General features: G+C 46.6%; 1 protein-coding gene across 2 annotated transcripts in view; it reads left to right on the top strand.

Annotated features, from left to right (window-relative positions):
* The window catches only part of PSMD8 (proteasome 26S subunit, non-ATPase 8), a 251293-nt gene extending 235249 nt beyond the window's left edge, over positions 1-16044 (top strand). For both annotated transcript variants that reach the window (XM_069644355.1, XM_069644356.1), the window contains one exon: positions 15448-16044. In XM_069644355.1, coding sequence (XP_069500456.1) covers positions 15448-15585 — 138 coding nt within the window. In that variant the 3' untranslated portion in view covers positions 15586-16044. The remainder of the gene's footprint in view (positions 1-15447) is intronic.
* Positions 16045-20098: the final 4054 nt, after the last annotated feature.

Here is a 20098-nt window from a genome sequence, read left to right as displayed (position 1 = left end):
CTCAGAAAATGCTGGAGGACCGTAACCACCGGTTGATTTGTTGGCTCAACAAAGGTACTTACCTGGGTTCGACCCGTGGGAGCAAGTCCTCTGCTACAGCGGTGAAGGTGTCATCTTCGCACCCCAGGTCCCAGTCAGCAGAACCCCCCCTCTAAGACGCAACACATGGAGTGCCAGCGTTAAAGGTGGGGAGAGGCACTGGGGCCTCTGGATCCAGGTCGCATCAGTCTAAAGGGGTGGGTGGCTCCTCTCTGGACAAGCAAACCCAACCAGACAAGTCAAAGGAAGCTAGTGCTAGGCCCAAGAAGTCGGCAGCGCTGACGCAGAAGTCCTTGCCGGCTGAGAAGAAGTCGAAGTCCTGCGAGTCGTCCTCCAAGCACTCATTGTCGAAGGACCCCCATAGGTCATCCTCAGGCTGTGAGTCTTCTAAGCATCGTTCCGGCACTTTGTCCAAGCGGTCCGCTTTGCCGGAGAAGGCCAGGCCGGTGGCGGCCTTAGTTCCGTCGACGAGGGGTTAGTTGACAGAAGTGCCTCCGTCAATGGTGGTGGTACTGCCTTCTATTGCTTCGACGGTTATGACTTCGGCTCAGTCGACGAGGCATCCAGCCTGGCTGTGGCTGCGAGTGGGCTGCTGTTGCTGTCCTTGGCTCTGCTGGGGGTCCTATGGTGGTCTGTTGACTACAGAGGTGCCGTGGCATTCGGCAGCAGGCTTTGGGCATTTGCTCCCGTTTGACATTCTTCAGCAAGACCAGGCAACATATCCTGTGGCTTAGAGTTCGGAAGAAGAACATGAGCCGTTGTTCGTTTTATCTGTGTTGGAACTGCAGCCGGCACAGCGTCTACGTCGGAGGGAGGTGGGGCTGTCCCAACACAGTATCCATTGGTGAATCTGCACTCTATGCTGTCCATGCAGGTGCTAAGCATGCTACAGTCGCTGTTGGGACAATTGGATGCAGAGCTTCCTGTGGCTCCGTGACGGTGGCTCCTGTGGAGCAGATGGTGACCGTGGTGCCCCGACCCACTGAGAGGGTGGATGACCCTCGCCAGAGTCTCCTGAGGAATTCTCCTTTGGTTCGGCAGCCTTTGCGGTTGCTTTCGGCCTTTCCAGCAAACATGCGGAGGAAGGGGAACTGGTGGCTTCGGATCCTGATGGTGTTCCTCGTGACACGGTGTCCTCATCACCCAAGAGGGCAGACACCTGGGATACAGACCCTGAAGTGGATCCTCCTAGTAGCCTTGCTTGGCCGTCTCCACCGGCTGATGTATGCACCTTTCACCCGATGATGGCGAAGGCTTGTCAAGAATTTGGCTTTACTTCATGAGAGAGAAAGGACTGGTTTCTCTTTGATCACATGGGGAAGCGATGGAAGGCTGTCTTACCCGTCCCCATTTTGGACCATGTGTGGCAGGAGGGTCTGTGCACAATGCGACCATCCTTTCTCGGAGCTGACGGTGAAGGTGCACCTGGAGAAGTTTAAAGCACCGTAATCTTCCCCCAAATGCCTCGCGTCGCAACCCACGCCAGTGTTTGTGCCGGCGGCAGCCAGTCAGAAGGTAAGGAGTTGGCACAAGTCTGAGAAGCCCCGGACAGTGAAGTCCAGAAGCAGGATGTGTCTAGCAAGAAGGTGCTTACGGTGGGCGCTACGGTGGTCAAGGCTGTCAACTCATTGGCCATTATGGCCCAGTATGACGGGGAGATGTGGCACCGTTGGCTCCACTCTAGGATAATCTCCCTGAGCAACAACAAAAGGAGGCTATGCTGCTGGTTCGGGAGGTGGGGAGGAAGCCTCCAACCACAGGATTAACATTGTGGTGGACCTGGCGGAATCCGGATTCAAACAAATCAACAATGGAGTTGTTCTCCAGAGGCAGGCAGGAATGCGCTGCACTGACTTTCGACCAGAGGTCCAACATATTGGTCGACCTGCCATGTGAAGGTGAGCAGCTGTTTGGCGAAAACATTGATGAGGCATTGAAGGGGAAGAAGGAGGACTCTTAATACAGCAAGATCCTTGGGTATGCTGAAGTGGCCGTTCTTTTTTGGCCATTTTGAGGGGCCTCTGGAAATGCCAGGTTTGCCGCTTCCCACGACAAGGGTTACGGTCCTCCCAGTTAATCATCCCAAGGGTTCCGGCATTAGTCCCTTTTCTTCTGCGTGGACTGGAACCCATCATGCGCAGCGGAAGAGGGGTCCAGCTGCCTCAGCTGCTAGAGACCGGCAGACCAAGACACAGCAATAACTGCCATATGGGCACTCAGCTAAGGGGCAGAGAAGCGCAATACGTTGAGGAGTGGGGTTTAATTAAGACGAACTGTTGGGTGCTGGATGCAGTGTAACATGGCCACACGGAGATTCAACGTCCGCAACTCCCTATTCCTCCTGTGAAGGTCACGCAGCCACATCTCCAAGTCTTGTGGCAAAAGGTGTGTCTAATGTTGGAGAAAGGGGCGATATAACCAGTCCTGGTATCAGAACAAGGCCAGGGGGTGTACTCCCGGTTTTTGTAATCAAAAAGCCAAATGGAAAGTGGCACCCTATTCTCGACCTTCAGGCATTGCAGATTCTTATTCAACGGCCGAAGTTCAAAATGCTCACGTTACAGGACGTCATTCGCTCGGTGCAACGGGGGAGTTCTGTATCTCAAGGACGCTTACTTCCACATCCCGATGCGGCAAAAACATGCAAGTTCCTGCGCTTTGTGGTCGGCGAGGAGCATTTCCAGTTTCGGGTGCTCCCTTTTGGGTTCAAGTCGGCTCCAAGGAAGTTCATCAAGTGCCTGGCTCTGGTGGCTGCTTTCCTCCGCATAGAGGAGCATCATGTGTATCCGTACCTGGACGACTGGTTGGTCAGGGGAACGTCTCCACAAGATGTCGGAATCTCTCCAGGCGTCGATGCTCTTGTTACAGCGGCTGGGCTTTGCTGTCATCTTCGCCAAATCCTGTCTGACTCCATCCAGGGATTTTGTTTTTCTCTGCGCTAAGTTTCATACAGAGAAATCTAGTGCAGCCAACCATCGAAAGAGTGGGGAAGTTGCTCGCCAAGGCGGGCGCGTGGGGCCCGGGAACTACGTTCTCGGTCCGGAGTTGCATGTCTCTTCTCTGGTCCATGACCTCCTGTATTCCGCTCATTCCCAATTGTCGACTTTTCAGTCGGGGGTCGATGTTCGGACAAGGTGCTCATCGCCCGGGTTCTAGTGGAGGCCGTGAGGTGGTGGAAGTGCTCGGAGAACCTTGTGCGGGGCATGCCCCTGGTGGAGCAGGACTTTCAGTTCACAATAGTGACGGATGCTTCCCATGTGGGTTGGGGTGCGCACCTCGAACAGTTTCAGGTTCAGGGCCTATGGTCCCTACAAGAAGCGTTGTTGCACATCGTGTTGGAGTTGAGGGCGGTGCATTGGGCTCTGAAGTCTTTTCTACCTCATTCAGGGTGCAGTGGTTCGAATTTTGACAGACCACACCACCACAATGTTTTATCTGCGCAAGCAAGGTGGCACACACTCCTGGCCCCTCTCGAGAGGCTCAGGCGGTCTGGCATTGGGCCATTGCTCACAGGATTCAGATCACTGCATTCCATTTATCAGGTGTTCCGAATGTGCAGACGAATGCTCTCAGCAGAGACGCGGGTAAGTTGCACGAATGGAAGTTGAAGGAGGCGCAGGTGGCGAGTATCTTCAAGAAATGGGTGTCTCCTCCGCTGGACTTGTTCGCCACGCCGGACAACAAGCAGTGTCCTCCAGCAGGTTGGCTCATTCGGAATCGAAGGGGGATGCCTTCTCCTTCCCGTGGACGGGCCTCCTTTTCTCCTGATTTGGAGAACGATCCAGTTGGTGCGCAAGTACCGGTGCAGAATGATCTTGGTGGCCCCTGTCTGGCCCAGGCAGACTTGTTTCTCGCATCGCCTTCACCTTGCGGTGGATGAACCGCTTCGTCTGGGGTCGGAGCCGGATCTGCTATCGCAGGACGACTGAAAGGTGTGGCATCACGACCCGGCATCACTCAGCCTGGCAGCATGGCTCCTGACCACTCAGTTTGGACATCTAGGAATCCCACAGGATTGACGGCGGTTCCTGGCAGCGGCAAGGTGCTCCATCTACCACTGTCTCTTACAGTAGAAAATGGTATAGGTTATGTGCCTGATGTATTGAGCAGCTCGACGTACAGCCTTTGGAGTTGTCTCCAGCCTAGATTCTCCTGTATCGTCTGCTACTGGCGAAGGGGGGGGGGGGCCTGGCGTTGTCGTCGATCAAGGTGCATTTGGCTGCCATCTCCGGGTTCACGAGACGGCGCAACTCTACTCCTTTGTTCAGTGACCGGTTGGTCAAGCATTTCCTCAAAGGACTTTTTAGGACATTTCCCCCGGAGAAGAGGTTTGCTCCGGTATGGAGTCTCAATGTGGTACTCTCCACTCTCATGAAGCCGCTGTTTGAACCTATGTCGACTGTGTTGTGGAAAGTCGCTTTTCTGGTGGCTATTACTTCTGCCAGGAGGATGTTGGAACTTCAGGCTCTGGTCATTGACCCTCAGTATCTGCGATTCATGAGGGGCAAAGTTCTCCTGTCTACTAATCCTCACTTTATCTCTAAAGTTCTGTCTGAGTTTCACAAACTCTACTATTGCCTTGCCCATTTTCTTCGCTAAGGCTACCACTCTGGTGGAAAGAGCGCTACATTCCCTGGACGTCAAGAGGGTGTTTATGTTTTATCTTGGCCGTACTCAAGTTTTCAGGAAGTCTAGACAGCTGTTTGTGGCTTTCGGCCCCTCCAACAAGGGGCAGTCAATTTCTAAGCAAGGACTTTCCTGTTAGGTCGCCACTACAATTTCATTTTGCTACGGAAAGGCTGACAAGCCTTTGAGGGGCACTCCTCAGGCCCACTCTACGGGATTCACTCTGTTGACTGCGGTGCTGTGGGCAGGTATACCGCTCAGTGACATTTGCCAAGCTGCATCTTGGGCGGTGCCGCATACTTTCAACAGACACTGTCTGGGAAAGCAACATGTGGAAGATGTGCAGGTGGGGCGGGCGGTCCTCCAATGCCTGTTTCAATAAGGTAGGCCTGCAGCTTCCGGGGTTTTTTGCTCTGTCTCTTGTTGGTTTTGTTATCCTGCATGTTGTTGGATGATCATTATGTTGATGACTGTGACCTGGGGCTGGTTTGACTGTCCTGCACCTCCGGGTTGTCATACTGCTATGTAATCTATTCACAGCATGTGAATCCATGAAAGATCCAATTCTGGAGAAGGGAGTAGTTTCTTACCTGCAACTCAATTTCTCCAGCGTTGGTATCTTTCATGGATTCACATGCACCCGTCGGCCGGCCGCCCCTGCAGGCAAACCTTGGTTTGGGTTTACTCTACTTTGGAGATTTAAAATCTGAAGGGAAGCTGTGGGGGCAGGGCTATTTATACCAGACGTCCTATTGGTGTAGCCTAAAGCACCCAAAAAGGTGTCAATAGGACACTAGGTGTCAAAGATTTCCATAGGAAAACGCTATGCTAAAGTTACTGAGGTTTCCCAGCCCGACGACGGGAAATAGTCACAGCATGTAAATCCATGAAAGATACCAACGCTGGAGAAATGGAGTTACAGAATGGTTGGGTGCAGGAAAACAAAAAGGGGAATACAAGCAAAAAACAAGGGTAAGCAGAATCTGGAAACACTGATCCAGTCATCAGAAACCTAGCTAATTGGTTGTATACTAATTCCCTTTTCACAATGTTAGGTCAATTAGGACATATATGCAGGGGGAAACCCCCCGCAACCCACCACCCAATCCAAAACCCCCCACCCAATCCGCTTATATTTAATCCAAAACCAACCCAATACATATATAAAATAACTAAAATAATATAAAGGTCAATTGTGCAGAAGGTCAATTGTAAAAGGTCAATTTGGGTAATACCAGCTAATTGGCATTCCATGTATCAATATTAGTTGGTGTATGGCCACTTGGTTTGAAACTGTAAGTACCAATAACACTATTATAATCAATTTTACTATTGTTAATGAGGTGAAGCATCCAAAATCCTGTCATACTAAAAAGTGGTTAGCTAATCACAAATCTGATCAGGCATTATGACACCTATGAATGTGATTTATAAAACGATACATTTAGCTAACCACTATTTGTTATGGTTATGTTTTAATAACAGCCTTGAGAAAGACCTTGTCGAAACACACGTTGGCGATCTTCAAAAGACAATTTGACTAATAAATTCAAACCGTATATTGCATTGATATATTTGTTGAATTTGTAAATCAAGGGCGAGCATGAGTAACATGTATAATTGTGTAATAGGAGGTTAAGGGTATAACCTCATACTAGTCACGCAGCACGCCATACCATACATCGCTGGACCAGAGCACACCGAGAGGTGGCCATACTCGGTTCTTGTTCTTCCTCCAAAGTTCAGGATGATCGATCTTCAGAAAGTAATCCCTCTGTTGCAAAAGGGAGTACATGGCCACATTGGATATGAAAAATGCATACTTTAATATGTCAATATTGCCAGCACACAAGTACCTCAGGCTCAAGATGGAGAACATTCAGTACTAGTTGAAGGTACTCCCCTTCAGCATTACCTCAGCCTCAAGGGTGTTTGTAAAGGTACTAGCGGTAGCGGCGGCTCACCTGTGCGGGCAATCCATCCTAGTGTATCCTTACCGCGACTGGCTCATAACCAGAGACTTTTATGAAACGTGTGAGGAATACCCCGAAGACAGAGCACCCCAGATTGAAAAGGAGATTAGCTGTCAAAGAGAAGAAATCAATTCTGACCCCCAGCCAAGTCAAACAGTTTCTGGGGGTTATAATTTAGATAGAAGATGGCCTCGTCTTCACCTCCGAGAGGGTTCAAAACGTGTAGCCAGTTGCTGGGTAACTGTATGCAGAGCCATGGTGCTGCTGGGAATGATGGCATCCTACGTCTTCCTAGTTGCACATGCCCGTCTGCACATGAGCACCATGTAGGAGTGGCTCTCGAGCCAGTGGTGTCAGGCCAGCGTCCCGTGGGACAATCTAGCGGTTGTCTCCACAGCCCTTGTTCAGTAGCTGCAGTGGTGGTCAAAGGAAAACCTTCTGCAGGGTGAAACCCTTTACCACCCCTGCAGTAGTGGCCACTCTCACCACAGACTCATCTATCGGGGTGGGGAGCTCACTTCTTCAACACAGCGCACAGAGTGTGGTCCCCATCAGTAGCATCCAATCATATCAACCAGTTGGAACTACTTGCAGTGTTCAAAGCCTTCCAAGCACACCTATAGAGGAAGACAGTTCTTGTCTTTACAGACAGCACCACAGCCATGTACCATCTGAACCAACAGGTGGGCACTCACTCTCCACGGCTATCCAAACTGTCTTAAACATTTGGAAGTGGGCACTCAAATGCATGCTCATTATCTTTTTTTTAATTTATTTTGGTTGGCTAACTAACCTTTCAAAACAAACATGTCATAGAAAAGGAAAATAATCATAAAATTTTCTAAAATGCATAAGACATTAAAAGTTACAGATAGAATACAACTATCTATTAACGACTTTGCAATATATACTTAAGAGAAACAGGAGCAATAATAACATATAAGGGGAGAGACATTAGGAGTAATAATAAGTAAAAGGAACATATAAGGGGAGATAAAGCCACAAATTTCTAAGAGCATACGTGAAAAAAACATTTTTTCTGCATTTCTTAGCTCAACTCATTTATAGTTTACCATTAATAATCCATCATTTATTTCTCAAAGCACGTGGTATACAATGCTGTATTTAAAAATGTCATTGTCGCTATTCTTATAGCAATTTTTGGAATGGCAAATAGCTCATGCCACAATTCATCATTTGACCGCTTAATGTGGTGATGTTGTTAATCACTTCTCTCTGCATTCTCAATTCATCACAATCAATTAGTAAATGCCTTAATGTTTCTTTGGTATTTGATACTTTGCAGAATCGACACGTTACATTTTCGAACTGTATTAGACCGCTTCTTACTAATACCTGATTGGTTGGCCATAGGTTCAAACAAAACCGTAATATTTGATTTCTTAAATTGAACAATGGACATTTTAGTAAGTAATCAGCCGCCTGTCCATTTTTTGTGACCGAAAAGCGCTCCATCAAAGTCTTTTAATTGCAGACATTTTTGTTGGGTGTTATTCCAATCAGACTGGTGCAATTTCAGTTTTGCCTTGTTAGGGTTGTTTAATAGAGTATCGAGCGAGATGTTAGCATTACTCATATCTGCTATTACAGCAGCTCTCCATTTCAACGGGAAAGCATGTTCTGATTTTAATAAGTAATTTGCCAACACTGTGAGCACGTTTTTTTTCAGCTAAACCCAGTACACTTTCGGAACAGGCAACATCTTTTCCAGGCTACTTGTACTTGTATAGATTAGTTACCCAGCTCAAAACGGAGGAGAGCAGTAGGAGTTGAATTAGGGAGATTCAATACTCTTTTCCAGAACTGTGCTTCTAGTTTATTCCAGTAAGTTATCTTTTGTGGCAGCCATGTGTCGGCTCCATAGGTAATGATAGGTACCACTTTTTGTTGGAAGAATACAAGAATATGTGCACAAGAGAATTTCCCAGACTTATATTGAAGAATCCTTGCTTGTGAGGTGAGCGCTTTTAGTTTATTATTTATACTGTTTAGCTGAGGTTTATTCACAATGGAGTTGCTGAATAGTACTCCAAGGTATCTATATTCATCAACTATGGTAAGCTTTTGATTTTTCAGGACCCAATGAAAACGATTTTTTTTTTTTTTTTTTTTTTTGCCTAGTATCATAATTTGAGTTTTTTTCTAGATTTAATGTTAAGTTGTTTTTGTCAACGTACAACTCTAGTTTATGTAGCATGTTTTGCAGACCACTAGGTGTCTGTGAGATAAGTACAAGGTCGTCTGCATACAAAAGCCAGGCAATGGACTGCCCTCCAAGTTTGGGTGCATCATGCGTTACTTCCATAATATCTAATCCTAGATCAAAAATGAATAGATTAAATAGAGTAGACGCTAGTATGCATCCTTGTTTTAGACCTCGCTCAGTATGAATCACCTCAGACAGTAACCCATCCAGATTCAGTTTCACTTGCATTGAGGTGTTTGAATGCAATAAATGTATTAGAGACTAATGCTGCTGGACACCCAAATCTCACTAGTTTTTGAATTAGCAAATGGTGATTTACAGAGTCAAAGGCAACTCGGAAGTCTACATACGCCAGATAAAACGGTTGTTTTTTCGACGCATAGAGCTCCTTGATCGCATTTAGAGTTGTAATATTAATCGCCGTGCCAAGGCCTGCAACGGATCCAGTTTGGAATGGATTGCGGCATTTCTCCTTAATCGTCAAGGCATTAAGATCTCTTAGTACGATTCTACTGAACTTCCTGGCGCATCCAGGAGAGAGATTGGCCGATAATTGCCCGGGTTTGTTCGATCTCCTTTTTTATATATTGGCACTGTAATCGCTTTGAACCACGACGCTGGCACACTTTGTTTTATTAATAATGTCTGAAAAACTGCATATAATATGGATCCCCATATTGTAGGGTTCCGTTTTATGACAAAGTTTGATATGCCATCCGGCCCAGGAGCTCTCGAGGAGCTAGCCTTTTTAATATAGAATAGCACATCCTCGAGGTCAAATTGGATTGCAAAAGTAGTTTTTTTCCAATCGTGGATTACTTGCGCAATACTTGTTTGAGGGAGCGCATACATATTGCTGAAATAGCTCACCCAATCCTTTTCAGAAACCCCATTTAGTTGCGATTGCATCTGCGGGCGTGTTGTACTCATATTTAGCAGCTTCCAAATTTGTGACGAGCGTTTGTTCTTAAATACTTTCAGCCAGTGTTCACCATCATTTTGGTTCATGGTAGCCTTATGCATACGCATCCAGTTTTTGTACTTGGTTTTTATTCTGCGTAGAGCAAGTTTGCGCTTCTGCACTGGCAGCAAGAGAATCTGTCTCTTTTCCTTCCGGAAAACCATTTTTCTAGTTCTTACAGATTGATCGAATATATGAGTTCGTACAATGTTGTGCTTATCAGAGACGTGTATTTTATCAGAGTACTCAGGAGGCGTCAATCCTCTCTCTGCACGATGTCGATCTTCTCTTAAGCTACCCGCGAAATCTTTCAGCACTGGAGCAGTCCAATGCAGTCTATTTCGTTGTGGAATTGTGACTAGATTCTCCAATATTTTTTGTTGTAATTGAACTTCTTGGGGCTGATCTAACGCAAATTCAGCTTCCACCATCAGATGATCACTTGTTGATGTTTGCACAACAGAGAATTTGACAGTTTTAGCAAACCAAACCTCTATCCACAAACATATAATCAATAGTTGCCTTTTGTCCTCCTCTAGACCAAGTATGAGAAGGAGGGGAGTCACTCTAGTGCTCCATTCAACATGATTAAGTCCCAAGCCTTGACAAAGTCGAGCCACTGTGTGGCCCATTCCGAATTCCTTTTTTTCCCTACTGCCACCAAATGAATATTCAAATCCCCGGCTAGAATCACATGGTCAATGTTTTGAGTAATCATGATTTGTTCCATCAATAAGTTCATATCTTTGAAGAATTTATCAGCTACAATTGTAATTGGATTAAAATATGTTATTGCAAATTTTGAGTTTTGTATTTCTATTATGGAACATTGCACAAAGGAATTCGGAGAGGGCCACTCAGCTAGATTGTTTGTAGTGGTCATGAGATGGTAACCAGGCCAGACATCGGCCTGCCTTTTTGACCTTTTAATGCTGGCAGTAAATAGACAAAATGGTTATCCCATGACAGAGGTACACTTAGCCAAGTTTCCTGCAATAACGCTACATCATTTTTCTTAAGATGGCGATTATCATTATTAAATAAGTGCTTGTGCCCTCTCGTGTTCCAACTCACAATAGTTATATTATGAGTTGCAGGACATACATCATTAAATTCTAGTTAGGTTTTATTACAATTACAGGTCATTTTTGCCAAACCCTCACTTTTGTCCTCTTGCATTCGAGGCTGTTGCAGCGCCTCATCACAAGTTCTCTTTCTGATTTATAGTTGCAGTGATGGAGGGCATATGCTGATTTGTTTTGAGGGATACTGGATGCTGGCCACTTGCGTTGGAGGGAGTGGTTTTGAATGCATTCTGGTGTGGGGTAGTGAACCGCTTTGGGGTCAGTCCTTGGCGGGCTGGAGCAGAGTTGGAGGGGGTAAGAGGAAGGAGTGAGTCATTGAGCCAGGAGTCTTCGAGGTCGATGGGTTGAGGTCTACCTGCAGCAGGCAATTAAGGCAGTGCTTCTGCCAGGTCTGGTGTTTTGACCTTGTTCCAACACTTGAGCGGCGACTGAGGAATAGAGCAGGCCTTTGGAGGCATAGGGTGTGTGCAGAGAGAAAGGGATGGCTGAGTGGTCTGTCCAGATGAGGAGTTTGGAGGTGAAAGTGGCAATTGGGTCGGTTGAGCTGGAAATGGCATCATGGGTGTGGCTGACGGTGTGGGTGGTTCCTGTGATCTGCTGGGTAAGGTTGAGTGCCTCCAAATTGTCGACCAGAGGTTGAGTCATGGTGTTGTTGTGGACGTCAAACCAGATGTTAAAGTCCCTCCGTATGGTGATTGCTGGGTGATTAACTAATGTGGCTGCTAGCAAGTCGCATAGGGAGTTGGCAAAATGTTTGTCGTATCGGTCGAGGCTGTGGTAGAGAGCGGGCGGGAGAGAGATTTTGATTAGAAGGAATTCGTAGTTGGCTGTGCAAGCATATGTTTCGGTGATGGTTGTGTGGTCTGTGTAGGAAAACTGTCTCCTTTAGAACGTCTGTTGTGGGTGATGAGTGAGTAGTCTGATGGAAGTGCTTTGTGTACGATCCGATTGAAGTCGTCAGAGTACCATGTTTCAGTGATAAATTCAGTGATAAATATGACATCCAGATGATTGGAGGTTAAGAGATCAAAGATGTCTGTTCCTGCCCACAAAGCGGGCATTGATAAGGAGGCAGGTGAGTGTGCGGTGTGACGGGGGTGGTGGTGATTCCCCCAGGTGTTGGGGGCTGGTGGCACTGGGGTGGTTGGTGCGAGTAGTGGGATGTGGTTGGACTCAGTTTTTTTTTATTTTGTTTTATGAGTGGGTGTGTGAGAGGTGTTGGGTGCGGGAAGAGGGAGCGTGTGGTCGCAGGCCTCCGAAAGAGGACTGGCATCGGTTGGTAAGGTAGGATTGTAGTGATGTCTCAGAGGTTTGGAGGTCTCTGGAGAGTGGGTGTTGGGTGGTAGCAAGCTTGGTGTGTTCGGGTATGGTGGCCAGAGGATGGGTGGGCTGGTGATTTGGTGTGGGTGTTTGGTGTTGGAAGGAGGGAAGGTTCTTGGTTGTGTTCAAGGGATCTGGGGGGGGGGGTGGGACATGACAGAGTGGGTATGATATGTGTAGTTGGTAAATGGTGCAGGGCTGGAGAGGCGTGTAGTGCTGAGGGGGGTGGGGGGCTGGTACCTGTCTCTGTTTTGTGTTTGGGTCCCTGTGAGGGTGATCTGGTGGGGGTGGTCGTGGGGGGTGGAGCGATTGTGGGAGGTTTTGATGATGGGTGTAGGTGGTGAAGCTTGTGGGGCTTGAGTGAGGTCGACGGGGATTAGTGGTAGAGGGGCCATGCTTATTGACCAAGATGTGAACGGGGCAAGGGTGGTGGTGCTTCGACATGGGTGGCGTAGGGAGCAGTGGATTGGGGCTTTGTCAGAGCGCCACTGGGTTTCCTTTGTAGGGGGTTTGGAGAGGGGGAGGTAAGATGCAGGAGTGATCAGGGTACTGGGTGCAGGGTTAGTGGGTGGTGGAGCTCACCGAGGTCTTTTGGAATACTAAAAAGCACCCCTGGTATGACAGTTGGATGATGTGTGTAGGTTCGTGGGGTTCTTGGCAGGGAGGGATGCGGTTGGAGGTGGAGAAAAGGAAGGCGAGTTCTTTAGAATTGGCATGAGGATTAAGCTAGCAGCGGGGAGTCGTGTTATGGAGCGCTGTAGGGCTCATCTGGCCTGAGAGTTGGAAGCTGGGAGGTGTGGGACCGTGACAGTGTGTAGGTCTTTGGGAAGGGTAGGCAGGTTGTGGGGGGGGGGGGTGGAGTTGAAGAGGGTGCGAGTGGAGGTAAATAGTAAGGGGCAGGGCTAGGTCATTTTTTGGTGTGCCAGAGGATTGTTGGGGTTTTGAAGGGGGTGTTTTTTTTGGAGTGCCAGAGAGCTCCTCTTGTCTGTGTTGGAGGATGTATTGGGTGCGGTTGTGTGTGTGGGAGTGTCACTCTGGCTGAGTCATTCTGATTCTAAGGGACGGTAGTTGTGTAAGGGGGGGGAGTGGTTGTCGGTGGACCCAGCTCGAGTGTGTGTTTGCTCTCATGGTGGTTTGGGTCTGGTTTGGGTGAGTGGCTGGGATGGAGGTGGTTCGTACAGGGGGTGCTAGGCCGACTGGCTTAGCAACAGCAGTAGAGGGAGGAGTACCTAGATTAGACACAACAGACATGGGGAAATACCTAGAATTGAAACGCAGCAGCAATGTAAAAGCACTTCAATTTGAAACACAGCAGTATTGGGAAAAACATCTACATTTGAAATGCAGCAGTACTGAGGGACAAAGCATTTAGAATTGGAACACAGCAGTGATGGGAGAAGCACCTGGAGAAAGGAACCAAGCAGTAATGGGAGAGGCACCCAGAATTGAAACGCAGCAGTAATGGGAATGATACCTAGATCTGAAACACGGCACTAATGGGAAAGCCACCTATAATTGGAACACAGCAGTAATGGGGTAGTTATGCTGGGTGCAGTAAGGTACAGAGTAATTGGGTACTAGAGGTGGTGGGGTTTTACTAGAGTGCACTCCCTGTCCAGGCCCACACTTAACTTTTCTGTCGCTGCTGGTTGTCTTCGGCAGTCTTCCCAGGCAAACACGAGTGGAGATGCTTGCTCTGAAGATCCCCTTTGCCTTGGCGCCCTTAGCTGAGGACTGCCTTATTGATCTTTAATGGGTCCAAGGACCATTGAGTGTACGTGGGTGGTGGGTGAGGGGAAAAGCAGTAAGCAAGGCGGCAGTACAGGGGAAAACTGGGGAATTTATGCCAAGAACGCAGAAAATGTAATATTGCCAAATGGACTCCAGCATTGTCTGGTGGTTCACCGGCGCAGAAGATGGCAGGAAATGCTGCAGAGGCACCTCGCAGTGCAGCTACACCCTTGTGGTGTTCTCCAGCAGGCCTAAGGCCCAATCAGCAGTTGTGGGGGATGGGTGGATGTTCAGGCAGGAGAACAGCCCACCTCCCAGTTGGAACTGGTTCCAAGGAGGCACGATGTGGAACAAAGACCAGAGGCGTTTTTCGGTCTCCTCCCCCACTTCCTGTATTTTCAGGCACAAGAGTCTTGGCGGGTTTTCCAAGCTAAACCCGCCTAAGACCAGACTCATCAAGACCACCTCCACCCAGCTAGGTAGTAGGGTTCACAAAGGACAAGTCATCAAGAGATGGTGAGAACAAATTACAGCCACCATTTTAAGGGAATGGGGCACTCTGTTGCAGTTGCGAAGTCAGCCTGCCTGCAACACAAGTTCACAAGTTGGTAGAAAAATGTCCACTGCCACCAAACACTCGGATAACTTGCCACTGTAACTGGGAAGTTACAGGAGAAGTGGAAAAAGGTATACATTGTGTCCCTTCAGTACTCCACAGAAGGTGGGGTGTGCTGATTCCACAAAATAGAGGTCGGAGGGAGGGGGGATTAAAAGGATCCCTTTGCCCTGATAACATGTTATCACAGAAAAGTCAAAAGGAAAGCTCAAAGAGCTTCCCAGCAACACTGTACAGAAAGTGTTGTGTTCTGCAATGAGAAATTACAGCTTCCATAAAGTTGGAGGAAAGCACAAAGGGTTCCCAAACACGGGGTAAACGCCGGAGTGTGTGGAAAAACAGTCCCACTCAGCAGAGTCGGATTAAAACTAAGTCTAGCAAAACATGCTGGGACTCGCAGGTGAGGGTAATGTCACATACAAAGGAATTCTACTCTAAGCAAAGAATGATAAGTATTCTGAGCACAAGATTAGTCTCGTAAGAAGAATGTGGTGCTAGTTAATGCAATGGTCCCATAATGTAAAAAACTTTCAAGCTGTCTTGTTCCAATCCTTGAGAGATTTTAAGTGAGAGTGGTTATAGCCCACTGAGAGATGTGGTCTTTCGCTTGATTTTCTTCATAGAGGTTTCATTGCAGGATTGTACCTAGTAAGAGATGCGACATTGAATGAATGTTTGTGTAATACTTTACATTGAAACACATTTTAGCTACCATGGACTGCTTATTCCATGCCTTTTGGCAATTTAGGTTTTACTTGCCATTGGAGTTAAACGCTGTACAATTAAGCATGTAATAATTTAATCACTTGCTCTGCTGTTTGAAATGTCAAATTCTAGGTGTAATTTTTGTTCATCTGTTTTACTTCTAGCGTGGCTGGACTTTGGATCCAAACAGTTACTACAGCTTCACGAACCAACAGCAAAAGCAGGAAGATGCCACTATCCCATCAACAGAGCTTGCCAAACAAGTTATTGAATATGCCAGGCAGTTGGAGATGATTGTTTAGTTAACAGTGTGAACTTTGTATATTTGTTTCCTTATATTCCCGTCATCCATTTGGCAGATTTTTTTTATTGAAATACTATGTGGGATCAGCAGCCTGTTGCAGTGCAATTCCAACTCACTGACTTGTTAAGGCTAATGTGTGGTATCTGGCTAGTTGAGGTGCGGGATTACCCTTTTGCACAACCCCTCTCACCTTGGCCAAAAAGCAAAGGCTCTTCTCGTATCTGCTCAGGACCTCAATGGCACCCAGGGATGAGTGACAGTTAAACTTGTGGGGTGGGGTGGGGGATAGAACACTGATGCTGTGAGAAACTTGGTTTCCAACAAGGGTGTTACTGTGCTGACCAGTCTGTACATAATCCTGTTTACTTTGTATGACTTGCGTGAAACCTTTATAAAATAACTGGTGTAATGGGCGATGGGCATTAAATAAAAAGTAAAATCTGCATTTGTAGCTGAATGTGTTGTTAAGCGTCTTTATTACTGCGTACATCACCATTGTGGTGCTCTTGTAGTGCTGAGTTTTGTCTGTATAGTGGTGCATTGTGTCCCTTCAGGGATAAACTAGACCATGGTCTGGTGTGGTTTGGGGTTGGGGGGCGCAGTTGAGGAGGGAGAGGTGGCTTGGATTTAAAAGTAGAGTAATATGGAAGCAGGAGTTGGAAAGGGACACAACTGCCAAATGGCTAAGTACAGGATGATTACAGGGAGGGGGTGGTGGTTAAAATGCAAACTTCATGGGTGCCGCCCATGATGGCAAGCAATTTTTCATGAAGGCTGTTTCTTATGTGTTACAGGTGTGGTACTAGTCAGAGAATGGTTGTTTGATGGCCTTGATGGTTTGAATGTGCATGCACAAAAGGGAGAAGGTGAAGTGTCCACTTAGCTTGACCAGTAGATGGAAGTATTTTAGTGGGTTATCACTTTTCATGAGTGCTGCGTATTGGCTAACAATGAGGCTGCTCATACGGCCCCCAAAATGTGTGATCTGGTGTCCCAATGTAGTTTGTGCCCTGCTTTGGCATTGTAACTTGTGCACTAATATGTTGCTCCTGAGGGTCTGAATGAGGTTTGTGCCCTAATGTGAATTTGTTTCTGGGTGTCCCAGTACAAGTTGTTGGGGCAATGGGCTCCTGTAGGGGAGATGAAGATTGATGCCACAGGGGCAGAGTGAACCAGGTGTTGTATAGGAGAAAAGTTGAGCCCCGGAAAGTGTAGTTGGAGGGGGGGTTTATAGAGTTTCTCTACTTCCTTATCCCTAACCCTTAACACTCACCATTATTCCCTTTGCTTATCTCGATCTCTTCACCATTCCCCCTCATCCTTTCTCCCCTCTCATTCTGAGTGCACCTCTACCGGAGAGGAATAAATATTGGTCAAGCTTTGCACTGCTCAGTGGGTGGTATGTCGGCAGTGCCGACAGAAGGGATTGGACGATCGCTTTGAGGGAGTCTCGTCTAATGCTGCAGGTGCACAGCCAAAGACCCAAAGCCCTTCCCATGCCAACCAGAGCTGCTAATCAACATCCACCTTTTTATTTGCACATGGGGACCTGCATTCTGATTTGGAGAAGCAATGCAAGTCGTAGAATGCAAAGGAGGGAAAAAAGACTTTACTAACACCTGACAAAAGATATTGCGCATGTTATGCATGCATGCCATGCTCTATTTTCACTGGAGTTCTCCCTGTGCCACCTGAGAAAATAGGCATTGAGTGTGTGTGTGTGTCTGTCTGTCTGTCTGTCTAATAAAGTTAAAGGGAAGAGTGGCTGGTAACTACTACTTTTCCAGGTGAATCTTATTTTGTGACCATGATAACATTATGTTACTACCTCTGAATCAGAACGCAGATTGCTTTGTAGACGGGCCAACTCTTAAACGCAAGATGTTTGGAAGGAATTCTCAGAGACCAAGAACAAAATGGCAAACACAAAGGATTGTAGCATTTTGTTTTTGCTATTTGAATCACATGGGACAATTGAAATATTGGCCTTGGATCATTTAGATTGTCACCAAACTTAACCCAGACGTTTGTGCCCTCACACAGGGTTTAGGTCAGTCTGGTTATTCTCGTCCCCAATATGAGGACCAATATGTTTACGTAGGTTTAACTTGTATATGCCAAGTTCATGGTTAACAACCACTATGCATGTTTTTCAATATTATTGAAACTCATTAACACAACAGCAAGGATTTTTGATGGTGTGATACGAACTATAAATTCATACTGAAATATAGTGGTGGGGGATACCCTTTTAATATTGCCGGTGGCTAATGTTTTGTTGCACAGCGGTTTATGTAGGGTCCTTGTATGCACTCTAAATGCTGCCTTTACGTCCTTAAAAATACTATAGAAGTGTAGAGTGCAGAGAAAGGGGTAGGTACGAAAGAGATGTATGCACGGCACTGAAAGTCTAGGATGGTGAGTTGAGCCTAGATAGGGAGCACAGTGGTAAAGGGATTAGGTAGGACCATGTAGTTCCAGCCGTTCCCTCCCTCCCCAATGAAACATGGTCTCTTGTTGGGTAGATTTTCATTTGTATGCATAAGCATCTCTACATGCGAGTTCCCCTCCACCACTTTTTGGTGGACTACTGGGTAGTTGATCTGTTCACCTGAGTGTGGGAACCTTTGTTCACACTCATTCTTTGACCCTATCCTTTGGGATACTTTGTATTTCTTTTTATACATTTTTCTTGCGTTATAATTTCCTCCAAGTGTTATGGCTTCTGTCTTTTCCCTTGTCCATCACACAGCACTCTGTGCAGTGTTGCTGGGAGCCCTTCGGGCTTCCTTTTTATTTTCTGTATAGGGGGATATATTGTGAGATCAGCACAATCCATCTTATGTGGAGTGCTGAGAGGCTACATGGTATCCCCTTTCTCACTGCTCCTGTAACTTTTTGGTTCCAGTGGCAAGCTAATCGGTTGCAGTGGTTTTATCCTACCGACTTTTGTGCAATTTGCGCTCCCAGGCTGTACTTACAACCGCGATAGTGCACAGAAGGGTCCCCATTTCACCAAATGGTGAATGTAATTCTTTCGCCATTTCTTATTTGCTTGTCCCTTCTTGGGCCTTCTGATGTGCTGGGTGGGGGAGGCCCTGATTGGACTTTTGTCTTCGGTGAGAATCCTTTGAAGCCTGCCAAGGCTCAGTGTGTCTGTGAGGACAGAAAGTTAGGTATGATTCCGAAACCTGTGGGTTTTTTTTTTTTTTTTGGTAATCGGTCTGAACTACCTGCATTTCAAGCCAATCGGCAGCAAGCTGTGACCTACAAAACTGCCAATACCGTTGGACCTGTAGCCACTGTGCAGTGTATTGACTTCCGAAGATCGAAACCTCCTGAAATTTGGTGGACTCCTTCCAGCTTGCCAGAGGCAGAATTCATATCCGTTAAATCCCCTCACCAGAATGCTAGACGGAGAAAGCGAGGCTAATCAACCGGGCAGTAATCATTCTTCACTGTTTTCTTGAAAAAGGTGCCAAAATCACAAACCCAAAGAATACTTTGTCTGAAGCCTCTTCACTCAACTGCTGCTATGAGATCCATTCCAGTGTCGCGTCTTTCGTCTGCCTCACCAAGAATCCAGTGACTGGGTCTGCTGCTGCATCAGTTTGTCATATTTTCGCTTTTTGCAGGCCGCATAACACAGATTTTTGTATATATTTTATAATTTAACAATTTCTTTGCACGATTTTAAGCAGCCAGATAAAAAGATAAAATATCCCCTTGCCTTGCCCCACACCTGCTCTGGCTGGATGACTTCCAAATTGGGGGGCGTTACACCCGCCAAACCCTCTGCCACTCACCACCCCAGAAACCCCTGTTCCCTTACACATACATCCACACTTACCTGTCATGCCTCTAAGCCCCTGCGCGCACTCATGTGTGGCAGGGGCAAGCATGATCGAAATAGAAAGACCGATCTGTGCGGTCACAGAGCAGTCTTTGTAAATTGATTTATTTTTTTTCGTTCCCTTGAACTATTTTTTTTTCACCTATTAACGCTGCATCCACTACTTCACTCCTAAGGTACTGTGAGATTCTTGGTAGAATTTACCTAGAGTTTCTTTGCTGCTCCTTCTCCGAAGGCCCGGATCCTTTTTCATAAGTGTTACTTTCTACAGAAGACTACCTCTGGAACTTTTGAACTTTCTACAACATATGCCTTTCACGTTTGCCCTCCAATCAGATTCTGAGACACTCATAATTAGAACGGGATGGACATCTAAAGTATAAGGCCTCTGTGAAATAATTACAAGTATTTACCTGCTTTTATGTTGGTTTTGTTTCATCCTTTTGTACCCGAAACTGATATCCTAAAAGTTATTACAAAAGTTTGACTTTACTTTGAATTGCATACTGCCATTCTAAAAGTATTTCAAAAGTGATTTACTTGCTGTAAGATTGCATTAGTTCTAAAGTTACTTATTGTGTGTTGTAGTACTTACCTTTCTGAAGTATACTGTTAATGATACACTAACGGTTATATAAAAATGTTTCTTTGGCCTATG

The sequence above is a fragment of the Ambystoma mexicanum genome, chromosome 2p (assembly GCF_040938575.1).
Source record: "Ambystoma mexicanum isolate Mex_15411 chromosome 2p, UKY_AmexF1_1, whole genome shotgun sequence".
Classification (NCBI taxonomy): domain Eukaryota; kingdom Metazoa; phylum Chordata; class Amphibia; order Caudata; family Ambystomatidae; genus Ambystoma; species Ambystoma mexicanum.
Note: the sequence above shows the minus strand (reverse complement) of the source record. Positions and strands in the feature narration are given on the sequence as shown.